Consider the following 22513-nt stretch of genomic DNA (forward strand, 5'->3'; position numbering starts at 1 on the left):
GAGTATTGTTCTTACTCCTCGTTTTCTTATTATTCTCAGTACCCTTGGTACGAGAGGCAGAGGAGGGAACACATAAACTGACTGGTACACCCACGGTGTCACTAGAGCGTCCACAGCTATCGCCTGAGGGTCCCTTGCCCTGGCGCAATATCTCTCTAGTTTTTTGTTTAGGCGGGACGCCATCATGTCCACCTGTAGCCGTTCTCATCGATTTACAATCAGCGTGAAGACTTCTGGATGAAGTCCCCACTCTCCCGGGTGGAGGTCGCGCCTGCTGAGAAAGTCTGCTTCCCAGTTGTCCACTCCCGGAATGAACACTGCTGACAGTGCTAGTACGTGATTTTCCGCCCATCGGAGAATCCTTGTGGCTTCTGCCAATGCTATCCTGCTTCTTGTGCCGCCCTGTCTTTACATGGGCGACCGCCGTGATGTTGTCTGACTGGATCAGTACCGGCTGGTGCAGAAGCAGGGATTTTGCCTGACTTAGGGTATTGTAAATGGCCCTTAGTTCCAGAATATTTATGTGTAGGGAAGTCTCCTGACTCGACCACAGCCCTTGGAAGTTTCTTCCCTGTGTGACTGCCCCCCAGCCTCGAAGGCTGGCGTCCGTGGTCACCAGGACCCAGTCCTGTATGCCGAATCTGCGGCCCTCTAGAAGATGAGCACTCTGCAGCCACCACAGCAGAGACACCCTGGTTCTTGGAGACAGGGTTATTAGGCGATGCATCTGAAGATGCGATCCGGACCATTGGTCCAACAGGTCCCACTGAAAGATTCTGGCATGGAACCTGCCGAAAGGAATTGCTTCGTAAGAAGCCACCATCTTTCCCAGGACCCGCGTGCAGTGATGCACCGATACCTGTTTTGGTTTCAGGAGGTCTCTGACTAGAGATGACAGCTCCTTGGCCTTCTCCTCCGGGAGAAACACTTTTTTTCTGGACTGTATCCAGAATCATACCCAGGAACAGTAGATGTGTCGTCGGAACCAGCTGTGATTTTGGAATATTCAGAATCCAACCGTGCTGGTGTAGCACCTCCTGATACAGTGCTACTCCCACCAACAACTGCTCCTTGGACCTCGCCTTTATTAGGAGATCGTCCAAGTACAGGATAAATAAAACTCCCTTTCTTCGAAGGAGTATCATCATTTCCGCCATTACTTTGGTAAACACCCTCGGTGCCGTGGACAGACCAAACGGCAGCGTCTGGAATTGGTAATGGCAATCCTGTACCACAATCTGAGGTACTCCTGGTGAGGATAGTAAATGGGGACATGCAGGTAAGCATCCTTGATGTCCAGCGATACCATGTAATCCCCCTCGTCCAGGCTTGCAATAACCGCCCTGAGCGATTCCATCTTGAACTTGGATTTTTTTATGTATGTGTTCAAAGATTTCAAATTTAAAATGGGTCTCACCGAACCGTCTGGTTTCGGTACCACAAACAGTGTGGAATAGTAACCCCGTCCTTGTGAAGTAGGGGCACCTTGACTATCACCTGCTGGGAATACAGCTTGTGAATTGCCTCTAGCACAGCCTCCCTGAAGGGGAGTTGTCGGCAAGGCAGATTTGAGGAAAACGGCGGGGGGGAGCCGCCTCGAATTCCAGCTTGTACCCCTGAGATACCACTTGAAGGATCCAGGGATCCACCTGTGAGCGAGCCCACTGATCGCTGAAATTTTGAGGCGGCCCCCCACCGTACCTGGCTTCGCCTGTGGAGCCCCCGCGTCATGCGGTGGACTCAGAGGAAGCGGGGGAAGAATTTTGATTCTGGGAACTGGCTGACTGGTGCAGCTTTTTCCCTCTTCCCTCGTCTCTGTGCAGAAAGGAAGCGCCTTTCTGAAGCCGAAAGGACTGTACCTGATAATACAGTGCTTTCTTAGGCTGTGAGGAAACCTGAGGTAAAAAATTTTCTTCCCAGCTGTTGCTGTGGATACGAGGTCCCAGAGACCATCCCCAAACAATTCCTCACCCTTATAAGGCTCTATGTGCCTTTTAAAGTCAGCATCACCTGTCCAGTGTCGGGTCTCTAATAACCTCCTGACAAAATAGACATTGCATTAATTCTGGATGCCAGCCGGCAAAATATCCCTCTGTGCATCCCTCATATATAAGACGACGTCTTATGTTCGCAAAATAGTATCCCTGTTTGACAGGGTTACAGACCACGCTGCAGCAGCACTATCTGCAGGTCTCAGCCTAGTACCTGAGTGTGTAAATACAGACTTCAGGATAGCCTCCTGCTTTTTATCAGCAGGTACCTTCAAAGTGGCCGTATCCTAAGACGGCAGTGCCACCTTTTTTGACAAACGTGTGAGCGCCTTATCCACCCTAGGGGATATCTCCCAGCGTAACTTATCCTCTGGCGGGAAAAGGTACGCCATCAGTAACTTTTTAGAAATTATCAGTTTCTTATCGGGGGAACCCACGCTTTTTCACACTTCATTCACTCATTGGATGGGGGAACAAAACACTGCCTGCTTTTTCTCCCCAAACATAAAACCCTTTTTTAGTGGTACTTGGGTTAATGTCAGAAATGTGTAACACATTTTTTATTGCCGGGATCATGTAACGGATGTTCCTAGTGGATTGTGTATATGTCTCAACCTCGTCGACACTGGAGTCAGACTCCGTGTCGACATCTGTGTCTGCCATCTGAGGGAGCGGGCGTTTTTGAGCCCCTGATGGCCTTTGAGACGCCTGGGCAGGCGCGGGCTGAGAAGCCGGCTGTCCCATAGCTGTTACGTCATCCAGCCTTTTATGTAAGGAGTTGACACTGTCGGTTAATACCTTCCACCTATCCATCCACTCTGGTGTCGGCCCACAGGGGGCGACATCCCATTTATCGGCAACTGCTCCGCCTCCACATAAGCCTCCTCATCAAACATGTCGACACAGCCGTACCGACACACCGCACACACACAGGGAATGCTCTGACTGAGGACAGGACCCCACACAGCCCTTTGGGGAGACAGAGAGAGAGTATGCCAGCACACACCAGAGCGCTATATAATTTAGGGATTAACACTATATTGAGTGAATTTTTCCCAATAGCTGCTTGTATATACAATATTGCGCCTAAATTTAGTGCCCCCCCTCTCTTTTTAACCTTTGAGCCTGCAAACTACAGGGGAGAGTCTGGGGAGCTGTCTTCCAGCTATACTGTGAAGAGAAAATGGCGCCAGTGTGCTGAGAGAGATAGCTCCGCCCCTTTTTCGCTGACTTTTCTCCCGCTTTTTTATGGATTCTGGCAGGGGTATTTATCACATATATTGCCTCTGGGGCTATATATTGTTGTATTTTTGCCAGCCAAGGTGTTTTTATTGCTGCTCAGGGCGCCCCCCTCCTAGCGCCCTGCACCCTCAGTGACCGGAGTGTGAAGTGTGTATGAGGAGCAATGGCGCACAGCTACAGTGCTGTGCGCTACCTTGGTGAAGACTGATGTCTTCTGCCACCGATTTTCTGGACCTCTTCTTGCTTCTGGCTCTGTAAGGGGGACGGCGGCGCGGCTCCGGGAACGAACACCAAGGACGGGTCCTGCGGTCGATCCCTCTGGAGCTAATGGTGTCCAGTAGCCTAAGAAGCCCAAGCTAGCTGCAAGCAGGTAGGTTCGCTTCTTCTCCCCTTAGTCCCTCGCTGCAGTGAGCCTGTTGCCAGCAGGTCTCACTGTAAAATAAAAAACCTAATTATATACTTTCTTTCTAGAAGCTCAGGAGAGCCCCTAGTGTGCATCCAACCTCGGCCGGGCACAAAATCTAACTGAGGCTTGGAGGAGGGTCATAGTGGGAGGAGCCAGTGCACACCAGGTGACCTAAAAGCTTTCTTTAGTTGTGCCCAGTCTCCTGCGGAGCCGCTATTCCCCATGGTCCTTACGGAGTTCCCAGCATCCACTAGGACGTCAGAGAAAGTATTACTTCCAAATTTATGATACAGTTCTAACCTCAAAGAACTACCATTATTTTACTACTAAAAAAAAAAACCCTTACTAATACCACATTCAGACAGAAATGTCTGCAAATCCTGGCTTTTCATCCTGCATGTCAGTGTCGGGTAGTTTTGCCAGCCCCTGTCTGACCCCTCTTTCACACAGACAAGCAAATTACCGGGTCAAGAATTTCTACCCAGTCATTTGCATATCAACACGGGTAATTTTTCTGTGTGAAAGGGTCAACCCAGATCAAAATTGCTTGGTCTCCGACCTTGGTAAATTCCTGTGTCGAAGTCCCAGGAATTTCAACCATGGTTGACCCTTAAACACAGAAAAAGGACCTGTGTTGACAGAGCCGGCGCTACCCGCTCAGCAAGGGTATGCATTGCAGGGAGGCGCTGAGGTGAAGAGGCGCTTTCCCTGCTCTGCTACCCTACCGCTGCGTCTGTCAGTCTGGATGACAGGTAGCGGCGCTGGCAGCGGGTAGCGTGGCTCCCTCCTCTCCTCCTCCCCAGTGAGACTGCAGGCACTGTGCAGACTCACCCCTCACACAACTCTGCTGCCGCCGCCATCCCCCGTTCCGAACTGTATTGGGGGCCTAGTCGCGGGATGCGTGGCCACGCCCCCTTATGGAAAATTTTTTTTTTTTTTTACATCTTTATGGCGCCTGATGATCCCTGAGCCCCCGGCCAGCCCTCCGGCAGGGTAAATTCGGAGTAGGAACATGAACAGTGTGAGCACCCTCCGCCCCCCACCTATACAGTAACAGGCAGAGGCTCAGCAATATGCTGCTGCCCAGTAAAGAGGGATGGTGGTGGGAGTGCGGCAGACCAGGGTCCGTGCTGGGCCACTCCATAAGTCCCAGGCCTGGGTAATTAGTACCCGCTTCCCCCCCCCCCATCATCACTGCCGACATCCTACAGCCGCTGAAGTAACAGAGCCTGCAAGAAGGCGGAGAAGGGAGAGGAAGAGCAGCGCCAGCGCCGGGACCTCCTGCAGGTACCAGGACTGCACTGTGGAGGGAATGAGTGGCTGTACCTGGCATAGGGGGTTATTCAAAGATGAACGCAGATGGTGTATATGCAGCCAGATCTGCGTTCATCTCTGCACATGCTGAAGGCCGCCCAGCACAAGGCAAGGCCGCCCAGCATGTGTGGCGCCGCCTGCCGATGCATCCGCAATTTGATTAAGGACGCATCTGATCTAAGGTTGACCCCTGGCAGTGAAGCCTGGTCAGCAGCCATTTTTTTATGGGAGCGGCTGTGTGTGACGTCCCGGCCTGCCCCCTTTTTTTACCGGCGTCACCCCCGCAACACCTTAACTCCGCTACGCTGTCGCCTATCAATCACATTGTGGTCGCATCCATTGGGGAAGCGACCGCAATGTGTATGGCCTCATACCCACTGCACATGCACAGTTTGCTGCCACTGGCAAACTGCGCTGAGGGCCGCTATTACAGCGGGGTCTCAATGACCTTCATAATGTGTATAATGGGCTGTATCTAGCATAATGTGTATAATGGGCTCTACTCTGGCGTAATGTGTAACAGCGGCTCTCCTGTATGGCGTAAGGTGTATAAGGGTACTACTGTACGGTGTAATGTGACTAACGGACACTACTGTGCGGTGTAATGTGAATAACGGACACTACTGTGCAGTGTAATGTGACTAACGGACACTACTGTACAGTGTAATGTGACTAACGGACACTACTGTGCGGTGTAATGTGAATAACGGACACTACTGTGCGGTGTAATGTGAATAACGGACACTACTGTGTGGTGTTATGTGACTAATGGGACACTACTGTGCGGTGTAATGGGACTAACGGACACTACTGTGCGGTGTAATGGGACTAACGGACACTACTGTGCGGTGTAATGTGACTAACGGACACTACTGTACAGTGTAATGTGACAAACGGACACTACTGTGCGGGGTAATGTGACAAACGGACACTACTGTGTGGTGTAATGTGACTAATGGACACTACTGTGCGGGGTTATGTGACTAACGGACACTACTGTGTGGGGTTATGTGAACTGGTACTATTCTGTGGCCCTATATTTTTGGCGCGCGCCTTCGGCGCACACTGTTCCTATTCTGAGCATGGCCAGAGGAAACTGTTGCCCTGAGCTCTTCAAGATCTAGAACTGGCCCTGTCATCGATTTTAAATGTGAATAAGGGGCACTATTATGTGGCATAATATGAATCAGGGACACTACCTTTGGGTTAATGTGCATAAGATTGTAATACTGTGTTGCGTAATTTGAATTGTGGGTACCATTGTGGCCACGCCCCTTCCTTTTGTGACCACACCCCTTTTTGCAGTGCACACTATCCCTTTTTCTCTATCGTCCTAGTGGATGCTGGGGTTCCTGAAAGGACCATGGGGAATAGCGGCTCCGCAGGAGACAGGGCACAAAAAGTAAAGCTTTTCTGATCAGGTGGTGTGCACTGGCTCCTCCCCCTATGACCCTCCTCCAGACTCCAGTTAGATTTTTGTGCCCGGCCGAGAAGGGTGCAATCTAGGTGGCTCTCCTAAAGAGCTGCTTAGAGAAAGTTTAGCTAGGTTTTTTTATGTTACAGTGATTCCTGCTGGCAACAGGATCACTGCAGCGAGGGACTGAGGGGAGAAGGAGTCAACTCACCTGCGTGCAGGATGGATTGGCTTCTTGGCTACTGGACATCAAGCTCCAGAGGGACGATCACAGGTACAGCCTGGATGGTCACCGGAGCCGCGCCGCCGGCCCCCTTGCAGATGCTGAAGACAGAAGAGGTCCAGAATCGGCGGCTGAAGACTCCTGCAGTCTTCTAAAGGTAGCGCACAGCACTGCAGCTGTGCGCCATTTTCCTCTCAGCACACTTCACACGGCAGTCACTGAGGGTGCAGGGCGCTGGGAGGGGGGCGCCCTGGGAGGCAAAATAAGTACCTATAAAGGCTAAAAATACCTCACATATAGCCCTAGAGGCTATATGGAGATATTTAACCCCTGCCTGATTTCTCAAAATAGCGGGAGACGAGCCCGCCGGAAAAGGGGCGGGGCCTATCTCCTCAGCACACGGCGCCATTTCCTCTCACAGCTCCGCTGGTCAGGACGGCTCCCAGGTCTCTCCCCTGCACTGCACTACAGAAACAGGGTAAAACAGAGAGGGGGGGCAAATTTATGGCGATATTTTTATATAACAAAGCAGCTATAGGGGAGCACTTATTATAAGGCTATCCCTGATATATATATAGCGCTTTTGGTGTGTGCTGGCAAACTCTCCCTCTGTCTCCCCAAAGGGCTAGTGGGTCCTGTCTTCATTAGGAGCATTCCCTGTGTGTCTGCTGTGTGTCGGTACGTGTGTGTCGACATGTATGAGGACGATATTGGTGTGGAGGCGGAGCAATTGCCAAATATGGGGTTGTCACCTCCTAGGGGGTCGACACCAGAATGGATGCCTTTATTTATGGAACTACGGGATAGTGTCAACACGCTAAAGCAGTCGTTTGACGACATGAGACGGCCGGACAATCAATTAGTGCCTGTCCAGGCGACTCAAACACCGTCAGGGGCTGTGAAACGCCCTTTGCCTCAGTCGGTCGACACAGACCCAGACACAGGCGATGACTCCAGTGGTGACGGTGACGAATCAACCGTATTTTCCAGTAGGGCCACACGTTATATGATTTTGGCAATGAAGGAGGCGTTACATTTAGCTGATACTACAGGTACCACTAAACAGGGTATTATGTGGGGTATGAAAAAACTACCTATAGTTTTTCCTGAATCAGAAGAACTAAATGACGTGTGTAATGAAGCGTGGGTTACCCCTGATAAAAAGCTGATAATTTCAAAGAAATTATTGGCATTATACCCTTTCCCGCCAGAGGTTAGGGAGCGCTGGGAAACACCTCCTAGGGTGGACAAGGCGCTAACACGCTTATCTAAACAAGTGGCGTTACCCTCTCCTGAGACGGCCGCACTTAAAGATCCATCAGATAGGAGGATGGAAAATATCCAAAAAAGTATATACACACATGCAGGTGTTATACTACGACCAGCTGTAGCAACTGCCTGGATGGGCAGTGCGGGGGTAGTTTGGTCAGAGTCCCTGATTGAAAATATTGATACCCTGGACAGGGACAATATTGTACTGTCGTTAGAACAAATAAAGGATGCGTTTCTTTATATGCGTGATGCACAGAGGGATATATGCACACTGGCATCACGGGTAAGTGCTATGTCCATTTCGGCCAGAAGAGCTTTATGGACGCGACAGTGGACAGGCGATGCGGATTCAAAACGGCATATGGAAGTTTTGCCGTATAAGGGGGAGGAGTTATTTGGAGTCGGTCTATCAGATTTGGTGGCCACGGCTACAGCCGGGAAATCCACCTTTCTACCTCAAGTCACTCCCCAACAGAAAAAGGCACCGACTTTTCAACCGCAGCCCTTTCGTTCCTTTAAAAATAAGAGAGCAAAGGGCTATTCATATTTGCCACGAGGCAAAGGTCGAGGGAAGAGACAGCAACACGCAGCTCCTTCCCAGGATCAGAAGCCCTCCCCGGCTTCTACAAAAGCCTCAGCATGACGCTGGGGCTTCTCAAGCGGACTCGGGGACGGTGGGCGGTCGTCTCAAAAATTACAGCGCGCAGTGGGCTCACTCGCAAGTAGATCCCTGGATCCTGCAGATAATATCTCAGGGATACAGGTTGGAATTAGAGACAGATCCACCTCGCCGTTTCCTGAAGTCTGCTTTACCAGCGTCCCCCTCCGAAAGGGAGACGGTGTTGGAAGCCATTCACAAGCTGTACTCTCAGCAGGTGATAGTCAAGGTACCTCTTCTGCAACAAGGGAAGGGGTATTATTCCACTCTTTTTGTGGTACCGAAGCCGGATGGCTCGGTAAGGCCTATTCTAAATCTGAAGTCCTTGAACCTGTACATAAAGAAGTTCAAGTTCAAAATGGAGTCACTCAGAGCAGTGATAGCGAACCTGGAAGAGGGGGACTTTATGGTATCCTTGGACATCAAGGATGCGTATCTCCACGTTCCAATTTACCCCTCACACCAGGGGTACCTCAGGTTCGTTGTACAAAACTGTCACTATCAGTTTCAGACGCTGCCGTTCGGATTGTCCACGGCACCTCGGATCTTTACAAAGGTAATGGCCGAGATGATGATTCTTCTTCGAAGAAAAGGCGTATTAATTATCCCATACTTGGACGATCTCCTAATAAGGGCGAGGTCCAGAGAACAGCTAGAGATGGGATTAGCACTGTCTCAAGAAGTGCTAAAACAGCACGGGTGGATTCTGAATATTCCAAAATCCCAGTTAATGCCGACAACTCGTCTGCTGTTCCTAGGGATGATTCTGGACACGGTTCAGAAAAAGGTTTTTCTCCCGGAGGAAAAAGCCAAGGAGTTATCCGAGCTTGTCAGGAACCTCCTAAAACCAGGAAAGGTGTCTGTACATCAATGCACAAGAGTCCTGGGAAAAATGGTGGCTTCTTACGAAGCGATTCCATTCGGCAGATTCCACGCAAGAATTTTCCAAAGGGATCTGTTGGACAAATGGTCAGGGTCGCATCTTCAGATGCACCTACGGATAACCCTGTCTCCAAGGACAAGGGTGTCTCTTCTGTGGTGGTTGCAGAGTGCTCATCTATTGGAGGGCCGCAGATTCGGCATACAGGATTGGATCCTGGTGACCACGGACGCCAGCCTGAGAGGCTGGGGAGCAGTCACACAAGGAAGAAACTTCCAGGGAGTATGGACGAGCCTGGAAACGTCTCTTCACATAAACATTCTGGAACTAAGAGCAATATACAATGCTCTAAACCAGGCAGAACCTCTGCTTCAGGGAAAACCGGTGTTGATCCAGTCGGACAACATCACGGCAGTCGCCCATGTGAACAGACAGGGCGGCACAAGAAGCAGGAGTGCAATGGCAGAAGCTGCAAGGATTCTTCGCTGGGCAGAGAATCATGTGATAGCACTGTCAGCAGTGTTCATCCCGGGAGTGGACAACTGGGAAGCAGACTTCCTCAGCAGACACGATCTTCACCCGGGAGAGTGGGGACTTCATCCAGAAGTCTTCCACATGCTGGTAACCCGTTGGGAAAGACCAATGGTGGACATGATGGCGTCTCGCCTCAACAAAAAACTGGACAGGTATTGCGCCAGGTCAAGAGATCCGCAGGCAATAGCTGTGGACGCGCTGGTAACGCCTTGGGTGTACCAGTCGGTGTATGTGTTTCCTCCTCTGCCTCTCATACCAAAAGTATTGAGAATTATACGGCAAAGAGGCGTAAGAACGATACTAGTGGTTCCGGATTGGCCAAGGAGGACTTGGTACCCGGAACTTCAAGAGATGATCACGGAAGATCCGTGGCCTCTACCTCTAAGGAGGGACTTGCTTCAGCAGGGTCCCTGTCTGTTTCAAGACTTACCGCGGCTGCGTTTGACGGCATGGCGGTTGAACGCCGGATCCTAAAGGAAAAAGGCATGCCGGAAGAAGTCATTCCTACTTTGATTAAAGCAAGGAAGGAAGTAACCGTGCAACATTATCACCGAATTTGGCGAAAATATGTTGCGTGGTGCGAAGATCGGAGTGCTCCGACGGAGGAATTTCAACTGGGTCGATTCCTACATTTCCTGCAATCAGGATTGTCAATGGGTCTCAAATTGGGATCTATTAAGGTTCAAATTTCGGCCCTGTCGATTTTCTTTCAAAAAGAATTGGCTTCAGTCCCTGAAGTCCAGACCTTTGTTAAGGGAGTGCTGCATATACAGCCTCCTGTGGTGCCTCCAGTGGCACCGTGGGATCTCAATGTGGTTTTGGACTTCCTAAAATCTCATTGGTTTGAACCACTAAAAAAGGTGGATTTGAAATATCTCACATGGAAAGTGACCATGCTTCTAGCCCTGGCTTCTGCCAGGAGAGTGTCAGAATTGGCAGCTTTATCTTACAAAAGCCCATATCTGATTTTCCATTCGGACAGGGCAGAACTGCGGACTCGTCCGCATTTTCTCCCTAAGGTGGTGTCAGCATTTCATCTGAACCAGCCTATTGTAGTGCCTGCGGCTACAAGTGACTTGGAGGACTCCAAGTTACTGGACGTTGTCAGAGCATTAAAAATATATATTGCAAGGACAGCTGGAGTCAGAAAATCTGACTCGTTGTTTATATTGTATGCACCCAACAAGATGGGTGCTCCTGCGTCTAAGCAGACGATTGCTCGTTGGATCTGTAGCACAATCCAACTTGCACATTCTGTGGCAGGCCTGCCACAGCCTAAATCTGTAAAGGCCCACTCCACAAGGAAGGTGGGCTCATCTTGGGCGGCTGCCCGAGGGGTCTCGGCATTACAACTTTGCCGAGCAGCTACGTGGTCAGGGGAGAACACGTTTGTAAAATTTTACAAATTTGATACTCTGGCTAAGGAGGACCTGGAGTTCTCTCATTCGGTGCTGCAGAGTCATCCGCACTCTCCCGCCCGTTTGGGAGCTTTGGTATAATCCCCATGGTCCTTTCAGGAACCCCAGCATCCACTAGGACGATAGAGAAAATAAGATTTTACTTACCGATAAATCTATTTCTCGGAGTCCGTAGTGGATGCTGGGCGCCCATCCCAAGTGCGGATTATCTGCATAAATTGTACATAGTTATTGTTAACTAATTCGGGTTATTGTTGAAGGAAGCCATCTTTCAGAGGCTCCACTGTTATCATACTGTTAACTGGGTTTAGATCACAAGTTGTACGGTGTGATTGGTGTGGCTGGTATGAGTCTTACCCGGGATTCAAAATCCTCCCTTATTGTGTACGCTCGTCCGGGCACAGTACCTAACTGGAGTCTGGAGGAGGGTCATAGGGGGAGGAGCCAGTGCACACCACCTGATCAGAAAAGCTTTACTTTTTGTGCCCTGTCTCCTGCGGAGCCGCTATTCCCCATGGTCCTTTCAGGAACCCCAGCATCCACTACGGACTCCGAGAAATAGATTTATCGGTAAGTAAAATCTTATTTTTACGGATGGGAGGGCGCAAATTTATTATTTGCAGGAGGGCGCCGAACACACTAGCACCGGCCCTGTGTGTTGATTTGCACTGGCCAATAGTAGTTACCAACCTGATATCTCTATCACTGTTGATAACTCAGCAATCATCCCTACCCCACAAGCTTGCTGCCTAGGTGTCATTCTTGGTTCTGAACTGTCCTCTGTTCCCCACATTCAATCTGTCTCAAGATCATGTTACATACATCTAAGAAACATATCCAAAATACGACCATATCTTACACAAGACACAGCAAAAACTCTAATCCACGCTCTCATTATCTCCCGCATTGATTATTGTAATAGTCTCCTGACTGGTCTTCCCAAACATAGGCTCTCACCACTACAATCCATTTTGAATTCAGCTGCAAGGCTAATCTTCCTCGCTAGACGTTCCTCGTCTGCAGATTCTCTCTGTCAGTCCCTCCATTGGTTACTGGTATTCTACCGTATTAAATATGAAATACTTTTACTTGCATACAAGGCTATTAACCAAACTGCACCAACATACATCTCTATACTCATCTCAAAATATCTCCCTACCCGACCTCTCTGCTCTGCACAAGATCTTCGTTTCTCATCCACACGCATTACTTGCTCACACTCAAAATGACCGGGCTTCACCCACTCTGTGGAATGCCCTCCCACGTACAATAAGACTCACCTCTAGTCTCCAAACCTTTAAACATTCCCTAAAAACTCACTTCTTCAGACAAGCCTATTACATTCCAGACCAGGGACGTGCAGTCAGGGGAGGCAGGGGAGGCAGTGCCTCCCCTGTCATTAATGATTACAGTGATACAAAGATGATACTTATGACACAAAGTGTCATAAGTATATGCTTTATATTACTGTAATCATTTTTACAGTGTTAAAGCAAGTTTAAATTAGTTTTGGAGGCACCAAGAGTGGTGCCTCCTGAAGCCAATGATAAAGTGTCAGAAACGGGGGCGGCGCCAAGCAATGGGCAGTAAAAATCCCATTTAAAAAAACGGCTGTAAGCGGCACTAGTATGAGTGCCTCAGTGACAGGGGCGTGCTTGCAGGCCATGTAAAAGGCCGTCCCTGTCACTGAGGAAGATGTGATTGGGCACCAGGTTCAGAGCTCTCCCTGGTCCAACCCACCTTCACCACAGGGACTCCTTGAGGCCGCCGCTGCTCCCGCTCACCTGTCACAGCCGGGGGTTGCCACTCTCACAGCCGGGGGTACCCGCTCTCACTGCCTCGTGGGTTGTTCATTACAGGTAAGCGCCGGTAACACAATTACGGGAGGCGCCGCAGCCAGACATACTGTACTCATGAGTCCACTACCATCGGCCGCTCCGCCCCGCCGCTGTACTAGCAGCGCGGCCAAAGAGCCAGCCAATCTCATCTCCAGGTGTCCGTGCGCTGAACGCTGGTGTGTATTGACCATGGGCTGCCCTGCGCTCTGTGTTTCAGAGCTCCGGGCAACCCATGGTCTGTACACAGCCGTGCTCAGCATGGAGCTGTGCCACTGAGAAGAAGGAGGAGGGGGAAGGGGGGGGGGGGAGATATTACCTGATATGTGGCTATGTGCTGGGGTAAAAGTGGATATGTGGCAATGTGCTGGGGTAAAAGTGGATATGTGGCTATGTGCTGGGGTATAAGTGGCTATGTGCTGGGGTATAAGTGAATATGTGGTTATGTGCTGGGGTAGAAGTGGATATGTGGCTATGTGCTGGGGTAAAAGTGGATATGTGGCTATGTGCTGGGGTATAAGTGGATATGTGGCTATGTGCTGGGGTATAAGGGGATATGTGGCTATGTGCTGGGGTATAAGTGGCTATGTGCTGGGGTATAAGTGGATATGTGGCTATGTGCTGGGGTATAAGTGGCTATGTGCTGGGGTATAAGTGGATATGTGGCTATGTGCTGGGGTATAAGGGGATATGTGGCTATGTGCTGGGGTATAAGGAAAGGAAGGGTGGTTGGTAGTCGCTACGTGTGTGCCAGGGTATAGGGGGAGGGGAGGGGTAATTACTGCATGTATGCCAGGTGTAAGAGGAGGGGGGTGGATACTGTATGTGTGCCAGGGTATAAAGAGGGGGGGGTGTATACTGTGTGTGTGCCAGGGTATAAGCGGGGGGGGGGGGGGGGGATTACTGCGTGTGTACCGGGGAGTAAGGGGAGGGTGATTACTGCATCTGTGCCGGGGAGTAAGGGGAGGGGAGATGGGGGTGATTGATTACTGCATCTGTGCCGGGTGTAAGGGGAGGGGGAGTAATTACTGCCTCTGTGCCGGGGTGTAAGGGGAGGGGGGTGATTACTGTATCTGTGCCGGTGTATAAGGGGCCTGCAGCTGTAATCCCGCTTCCAGGCAGTCTCTCCGCTGCTGTCCTTAACCCGGGCATCTCTGCTGCCCAGACTTAACGGGCATTGGCGGCAGCATCGGATTGGGAATTAGCGGTGGGGGCTGTAGCTGGTGGTGACTTTAGCAGGCATTGGCAGCTGGCGTGGGTGGCAGTACAGTAGCGGGTTCTGGCGCCAGCTATAGTGCTGGTAGCGGGCATGCCTCACCAGCCACTGACCTCACCGCACGCCACTGTTCCAGACCCACCCACATAACCTTCAGTGCTTCCCTATCTAATTACATCCTCTCTGTACAGTCCACATAACATCACATATCTTGTCTTTCTTTACTCTCACACCCTCCTGACACTTGGCAAACATTGCTGGGTGATCATATCATACAACCCATTAAGAACCTAGCAATCTGGTGAACCATTATGCAATAGGTAACATCTATCCTTGTGTATCAATGCCTACAGTATTTCCCTATAGATTGTAAGCTTGCGAGCAGGGCCTTCCTACCTCTGTCTGTCTGTTTTCACCCAGTTTTGTTCTATTACTGTTGTTCTGATTGTAAAGCGCAACGGAATATGCTGCGCTATAAGAAACTGTTAAATAAATAAATAATAAATAAATTACTGTTTAGAACTTCTGCACCCGGTAATTTGACTTGTGTGTGAAAGGGGTGTAATCCTTTCTACTCTTAGTACATTTCCCCATAAAGCTTAGAACCCTTCCTATTCTGCGGTATATGGGTAGATGTGACTAATCACCTTTAGCAGCAGCCTATGTAACAGAGAGCCACACCTAATGTTACATTACACAGGACCTGCTCATGAGAAGTGTACATTAGTACGGCTCACCTTTGCAATATTGTTTGGTAGATTGTCCACAAGGTTTGTCTGCTTCATCTTGTTTGTTTCCATTGTCTCCAGTTTTATCTCCACGGTTTCTACTTTTAGCATTATTCCATTAATGGACATTTCAAGTTGCTGGAGTCTTCTCAGAAATCTGGAACACAAGCAGTGGTTGGACAGATGCTTCAATAGTGGCAGTGTTACAAATATACTAAGGAGTGATACAGCAAATTCAGTCTGTCTTATATCTGGGTTTTTTAAATGGCTACAAATTATTCCGATTCACACTTTTGTTATGCTCATTACTCATACTTATAACAAGTAATACATTAACAAGCATGTTCTATTATTTAGTGTGACCAGGGGTGAATTTAGAGGTGAGGGTGTCTAATTTTATTATTTTCATTTATTGTTTTAAGCCCTCAGTTGATAACCAATGTAATAGAATAATAATAAAAAAGCCACTAACTATGACAGGTTTTTTTATTTTTAAACACACACACACACACACACACACACACACACACACACACACACACACACACACACACACACACTTACTTAGTGACGTTTACAGGGGCAGTATGTGCATGTCCTACCTGTTTGCGCTCCATTCATGATGGTACAGTACAGTGGAAACATTTTGCAGTTATTGGTACATTTTGGTCTGACCGTACCAACACAGGCATCAAAGTGCCACCTCTAGGTATGTTCCAAATGGGAAATTCACCAGTAAGTGTGACAGTGCACACATCAAAGACCCTTCAAGGTATACTATTTGCTCATTCTGAGTGTGGCTTTTCATCCACAGCCACATATACCACACGAGCAAACTGCTAGTGGCTATCTTAGAGCCGACATTGAGATTGCAATAAAAGTAATATTTTTGTTCTGCAGCAAAATTTAAAGAGATTTCATAAAATGATTGCTAGCCTTGAATTCTCCCTCTCCTTACATCATTCAATTATCCATGGTACTTACTGCGGGTTTGTAGCCTCACACTGTATAACTCCGGAGCAATTCAATTACAGGCCCATTTTCTTGTGCAGTAAATCAGCTGCTTACATGGGTCAACCAATATATTCCTGTTAAGTATCTATAGCTATGAGTTAATGCGCTTGCAGCAGTAAGGGCAGAAGGCTATACTTACCAGATTTCTGTGTGATATTCAGGAGGAGGCAAACATCTGCGCTAAATGCAGTCTGAAGGCAGCAAATATATACCCACTACTACAAGCCCAAGGTAATTGCCGTGGCTAATTGAATCCGGCCCTAATGTTCTGATTTAGGGTTTGAAAACCATATGTGCTGCAAGTGTAGAAGTGGTGCATCCTACCTTAACTCTAATACATCACAATGTAAAAATGATCCCTGCATCACATTATGGTGTGCCTGGGTCTAGAAGGAGGAGGAAAAAATAATGGGTGGAAGGAAGATCAAAGGCGCTGCTATACAAGTGACGAATATAATAAAGAAAGGTGTAATATACTTGCAAAACCTCGTAATCCTTCGTTAATCTTTTTCTATTAATCCAATGATTACCAGATGTTTACATGCAATAAAAACAAAAATAAACAACAAATGTGTAGTAATGTCTATAATAAGTTCAATTTTTGTGTGTTCTCCGATGAAGAAGAGCCCTATGATGTGGAGGTTTTTCTTGATAGGAGATAAGGATAGTTTCTCACCACCACTTCACAAACATAGGTACACGTACCAAAACTCACTTAGAGTTAAATATCACCATACACAAAAAGGTTTCTTTTCTACTTCTGATCATAACACGTGAAACGAGATCTGTTCAATGAAACGTACCACACTCACGTTTTCAGCAGATAGTATTCCACACGTAGCAGTTTCTTTAAATAGATGAATAACTCTTCTCTTCCAAAAAGATATCAGGTGATATCAGACAGTGCTTTTTAATTCTCCTATATCCACACCAATCCAAGGTAATATGCAACATTTGTGTCCGCAAGTGTAAGTCCGGAATTCACTTGTGATTGTCGTATTCCATTCTGACACACATTTTGTTCTATCCTGGATTTTTTTGGTAACTGATTAAGGAGATTTTATTTAATTGTTTTTTTAAATTGTATCACGCACCAATAAACTAATTCTTTTTGGAAGAGAAGAGTTATTCATCTATTTAAAGAAACTGCTACGTGGGGAATACTATCTGCTGAAAACGTGAGTGTGGTACGTTTCATTGAACAGATCTCGTTTCACGTGTTATGATCAGAAGTAGAAAAGAAACCTTTTTGTGTATGGTGATATTTAACTCTAAGTGAGTTTTGGTACGTGTACCTATGTTTGTGAAGTGGTGGTGAGAAACTATCCTTATCTCCTATCAAGAAAAACCTCCACATCATAGGGCTCTGCTTCATCGGAGAACACACAGAAATTGAACTTATTATAGACATTACTACACATTTGTTGTTTATTTTTGTTTTTATTGCATGTAAACATCTGGTAATCATTGGATTAATAGAAAAAGATTAACGAAGGATTACGAGGTTTTGCAAGTATATTACACCTTTCTTTATTATATTCGTCACTTGTATAGCAGCGCCTTTGATCTTCCTTCCACCCATTATTTTTTCACTTGTATTTCTTTGTGATCTGGATTTGGGCAGATCATAGGAAGGTTAGGATTGGGCAGCTAGCCTTTGCGCCAGAACTCACACACATCTATATTCTAGAAGGAGGAGGGTTGGAAAGCTCTCCCTTTCATTTACATTATTTCTTCCAAGATGATAGAAGCTGCAGTTACATCTGCACCAGAATTAGCCATTGCGCAGTATATTAATCCAGAAAACGATCAACATGGTGTTGAATATATTCATATCCCATATAGGATCTAGTTGAAAGGTCGACTATGACAATCTCAACAGGTGAAATGTCAGAATCCGCATTAGGGTTATGCTGTGAGCATGTCGCTGTTGACCATACCCTCTCATGATGAATATTGCCATTATAACTGTTGACATTTCATAGCCAACCCCATTAACACATCTATAGGCATTTGCATACTTCAATTAAAGACCATTTTTGATTAATAAATCACGTACACTGTAAATTCTTCTTGTGAAACCCAGTTGGGCTTAGTGGAAAGGTTGTTCTTCATATCTGATAATTTCACCACTTCGTCCAAATCCTTGCTCCCATATGACCTTCCTAAATTCTCAATCTCCGCATTCAGAGCCAGCTGTAATAAGCATTATTGTACTGGTATTTTACAACAATATGACCAAGCACATGAGAGTTACACAACTGACAAAATAAGAATCACATCATACACTTACATAGTGATGCACTGTAAAAAGTGATTCTCAAACTGGCTTCTGTGGGGCACAGGTCAGGGCAGGGGTGTGTCAGGTTGCTGGTCCAGGACCATATCAAAGTATTTATGGTCCATGTGATAGGCAAAACCAATGCTGGTGGCTGCCAATCCTAAAATACATGGACAAGCAGAAGCCCAACCCTCACCATATAACTGACCCTAAGGATGACAGGTAAGCACACCATTTGCCCAAATGTATTAAGCCTTAAAAAGTGATAGAGTGGAGACTGTTAAAGCGTGATAAATGACCAGCCAATCAGCTTCCTAACTGTAATTTCTCTTACGTCCTAGAGGATGCTGGGAACTCCGTAAGGACCATGGGGAATAGATGGGCTCCGCAGGAGACATGGGCACCAAAAATAACTTTAGATATGGGTGTGCACTGGCTCCTCCCTCTATGCCCCTCCTCCAGACCCCAGTTTGATACTGTGCCCAGAGGAGACTGGGTGCATTACAGGGAGCTCTCCTGAGTTTCTCTGAAAGAAAGAATTTTGTTAGGTTTTTTATTTTTAGGGAGCCCTGCTGTCAACAGGCTCCCTGCATTGTGGGACTGAGGAGAGAGAAGCAGACCTACTTAAATGCTAGGCTCTGCTTCTTAGGCTACTGGACACCATTAGCTCCAGAGGGAGTCGGAACGCAGGTCTCCCCTCGCAGTTCGTCCCAGAGCAGCGCCGCCGTCCTCCTCACAGAGCCGGAAGATAGAAGCCGGGTGAGTATGTGAAGAAAGAAGATCAGAGGCGGCAGAAGACTTCAGATCTTCACTGAGGTAACGCTGCGCACCATTGCTCCCACACACAACACACATGGCAGGCACTGATGGGTGCAGGTGGGGCGCCCTGGGCAGCAATTTTTACACCTCTAGGATTGGCCAAAGTATATATATATATATATATATATATATATATATATATATATATAGGCTCTGCGGGCTTTATATGGGAAACCCCCGCCAGTTTTTAAAGAAATCGAGCGGGACCGAAGCCCGCCGCTGAGGGGGCGGAGCTTGATCCCTCAGCACTCACCAGCGCCATTTTCTCCACAGCACACTGCTGAGAAGCTGGCTCCCCGGACTCTCCCCTGCTGAACACGGTGACAGAGGGGTTTTAAAGAAGGGGGAGCACATAATTTGGCGCAGTGTATACATATACATATATATATATATATATATATATATATATATATATATAATAAAAAGCGCTATATCTATCTGGGATTTTTTTCCAGGGTCATGGGCGCTGGGTGTGTGCTGGCATACTCTCTCTCTGTGGTGTCTGAAGCGGAAGGCTCTTCTAGGGAGGAGGTGGAGCAAATGTGTGGTGTCTCCGTCGGCAACGCCGACACCTGACTGGATGGATATGTGGAATGTTTTAAATGCAAATGTGAATTTATTACACAAAAGGTTGGACAAAGCAGAGTCCAGGGAATGTACAGGGAGTCAAGCCCTGCCTTTCACTATGTCGCAGGGACCTTCTGGGTCTCAAAAGCGCCCACTATCCCAAGTAGTAGACACTGATACCAACACGGATTCTGACTCCAGTGTCGACTACGATGATGCGAAGTTGCAGCCAAAATTGGCTAAAAGTATTCATTATATGATCATTGCAATAAAAGATGTGTTGCATATCACGGATGACCCCTCGGTCCCGAACACGAGGGTGCGCATGTATAAGGAAAAGAAACCTGAGGTTACTTTTCCCCCTTCACATGAGCTAAATGAGTTGTTTGAGAGGGCTTGGGAAACTCCAGACAAGAAACTGCAGATTCCCAAGAGGATTCTTATGGCGTATCCTTTCCCGGCTAAGGGTAGGATACGGTGGGAATCCTCCCCAAGGGTGGACAAAGCGTTGACACGCTTATCCAAAAAGGTCGCGGTGCCATCTCAAGATACCGCAACCCTCAAGGGCCCTGCGGATCGCAGGCAGGAGACTACCTTGAAGTCAATTTACACACATACTGGTACATTACTCAGACCGGCGATAGCGTCGGCTTGGGTTTGTAGCGCTGTAGCAGCGCGGACAGATACCTTATCTGCTGATATTGATACGCTGGATAAGGATGCGGTCCTATATATGAGGGATGCTCAGAGAGATGTGGACCTACTGGGTTCCAGAGCATACGCTATGGCGATTTCTGCTAGGTGAGCCCTATGGACCTGACAATGGACGGGTGATGCCGACTCGAAGAGGCATATGGAGGTTTTGCCTTACAAGGGTGAGGAATTGTTTGGGGAAGGTCTCACGGACCTGGTTTCCACAGCTACTGCAGGTAAATCATCTTTTTTGCCTTATGTTTCCTCACAGCCTAAGAAAACGCCACATTATCAGATGCAGTCCTTTCGGTTGCATAAATCCAAGAGAGTACGGGGATCTTCCTTTCTTGCCAGAGGTAAGGGCAAGGGGAAAAAGCTGCCAACTACAGCTAGTTCCCAGGAGCAGAAGTCCTCCCCGGGTTCTACAAAATCCACCGCATGACGCTGGGGCTCCGCTGAGGGAGTCCGCCCCAGTGGGGGCACGTCTTCGACTTTTAGCCATGTTTGGGTTCAATCACAGGTGGATCCCTGGGCAATAGACATTGTTTCCCAGGGTTACAGGCTGGATCTGAATCTGGATACAGAACATAAAAGGGTTTTTCTCCCTATGGAAAAGGCCCAGGAACTCCAGAACTTGGTCAGGGACCTGTTGAAACTGAAAAGGGTGCCTGTGCATCAATGCACTCGAGTTCTGGGAAAGATGGTGGCGTCTTACGAGGCCATTCCATTTGGCAGGTTCCATGCAAGGACCTTTCAGTGGGACCTTCTGGACATGTGGTCCGGGTCACATCTACATATACATCAGATGATCAGCCTGTCCCCAAGGGCCAGGGTATCTCTCCTCTGGTGGCTGCAGAGTGCTCACCTTCTAGAGGGTCGCAGGTTCGGCATTCAGGACTGGGTTCTGGTAACCACGGATGCGAGCCTCCGAGGATGGGGAGCAGTCACACAGGGAAGAAACTTCCAAGGTCTGTGGTCAAGCCAGGAGGCTTGTCTACACATCAACTTACTGGAATTAAGGGCCATATACAATGGCCTTCGTCAAGCGGAGAATTTGCTTCGCAACCTACCGGTTCTGATTCAGTCAGACAACATCACCGCAGTGGCTCATGTAAACCGCCAAGGCGGAACGAAGAGCAGAGTGGCAATGACAGAAGCCACCAGGATTCTTCGCTGGGCGGAAAATCATGTAAGCGCTCTGACAGCAGTCTTCATTCCGGGAGTGGACAACTGGGAAGCAGACTTCCTCAGCAGAAGATCAAGGGACCCTCAGGCGATAGCAGTGGACGCCCTGGTCACACCGTGGGTGTTCCAGTCGGTCTATGTGTTCCCTCCTCTTCCTCTCATCTCAAAGATATTGAGAATCATAAGATGAAGAGGAGTACAGACAATTCTCATTGTTCCAGATTGGCCTCGAAGGGCCTGGTATCCGGATCTGCAGGAAATGCTCACAGAAGATCCGTGGCCTCTTCCTCTCAGAGAGGACCTGTTGTAACAGGGGCCCTGTCTATTCCAAGACTTATTGCGGATGCGTTTGACGGCTTGGCGGTTGAACGCCGGATCCTAGCTGAAAAGGGCATTCCGGATGAGGTCATTCCTACTCTGATAAAGGCTAGGAAGGAGGTGACGGCGAAACATTATCACTGTATTTGGAGGAAGTATGTGTCTTGGTGCGAGTTCAAGAATGCTCCTCCGGAAGAATTCCATCTGGGCCGTTTTTTTCACTTCCTCCAGACTGGAGTGAATTTGGGCCTAAAATTAGGCTCCATTAAAGTTCAGATTTCGGCCCTATCCATTTTCTTTCAGAAGGAATTGGCTTCTCTCCCAGAAGTCTAGACTTTTGTGAAGGGAGTGCTGCATATCCAGCCTCCTTTTGTGCCTCCAGTGGCACCATGGGACCTTAACGTGGTGTTAAGGTTCCTTAAGTCTCACTGGTTTGAGCCGCTTCAAACGGTGGAATTAAAGTATCTCACTTGGAAGGTGGTCATGTTGTTGGCCTTGGCATCTG

General features: G+C 48.2%; 1 protein-coding gene across 1 annotated transcript in view; it reads right to left on the reverse strand.

The window, feature by feature from the left end:
- Window positions 1–22513, reverse strand: part of PKD2L1 (polycystin 2 like 1, transient receptor potential cation channel) — a 154294-nt gene that overhangs the window by 5106 nt on the left and 126675 nt on the right. Inside the window, exons 13-14 of the mRNA XM_063961605.1 lie at window positions 18205–18341; window positions 15141–15288 (exon numbers count right to left, since the gene is read on the reverse strand). Of these exons, the coding sequence (XP_063817675.1) occupies window positions 15141–15288; window positions 18205–18341 (285 nt within the window). The remainder of the gene's footprint in view (window positions 1–15140; window positions 15289–18204; window positions 18342–22513) is intronic.

Source organism: Pseudophryne corroboree, chromosome 3, assembly GCF_028390025.1.
Source record: "Pseudophryne corroboree isolate aPseCor3 chromosome 3, aPseCor3.hap2, whole genome shotgun sequence".
Taxonomy (NCBI): domain Eukaryota; kingdom Metazoa; phylum Chordata; class Amphibia; order Anura; family Myobatrachidae; genus Pseudophryne; species Pseudophryne corroboree.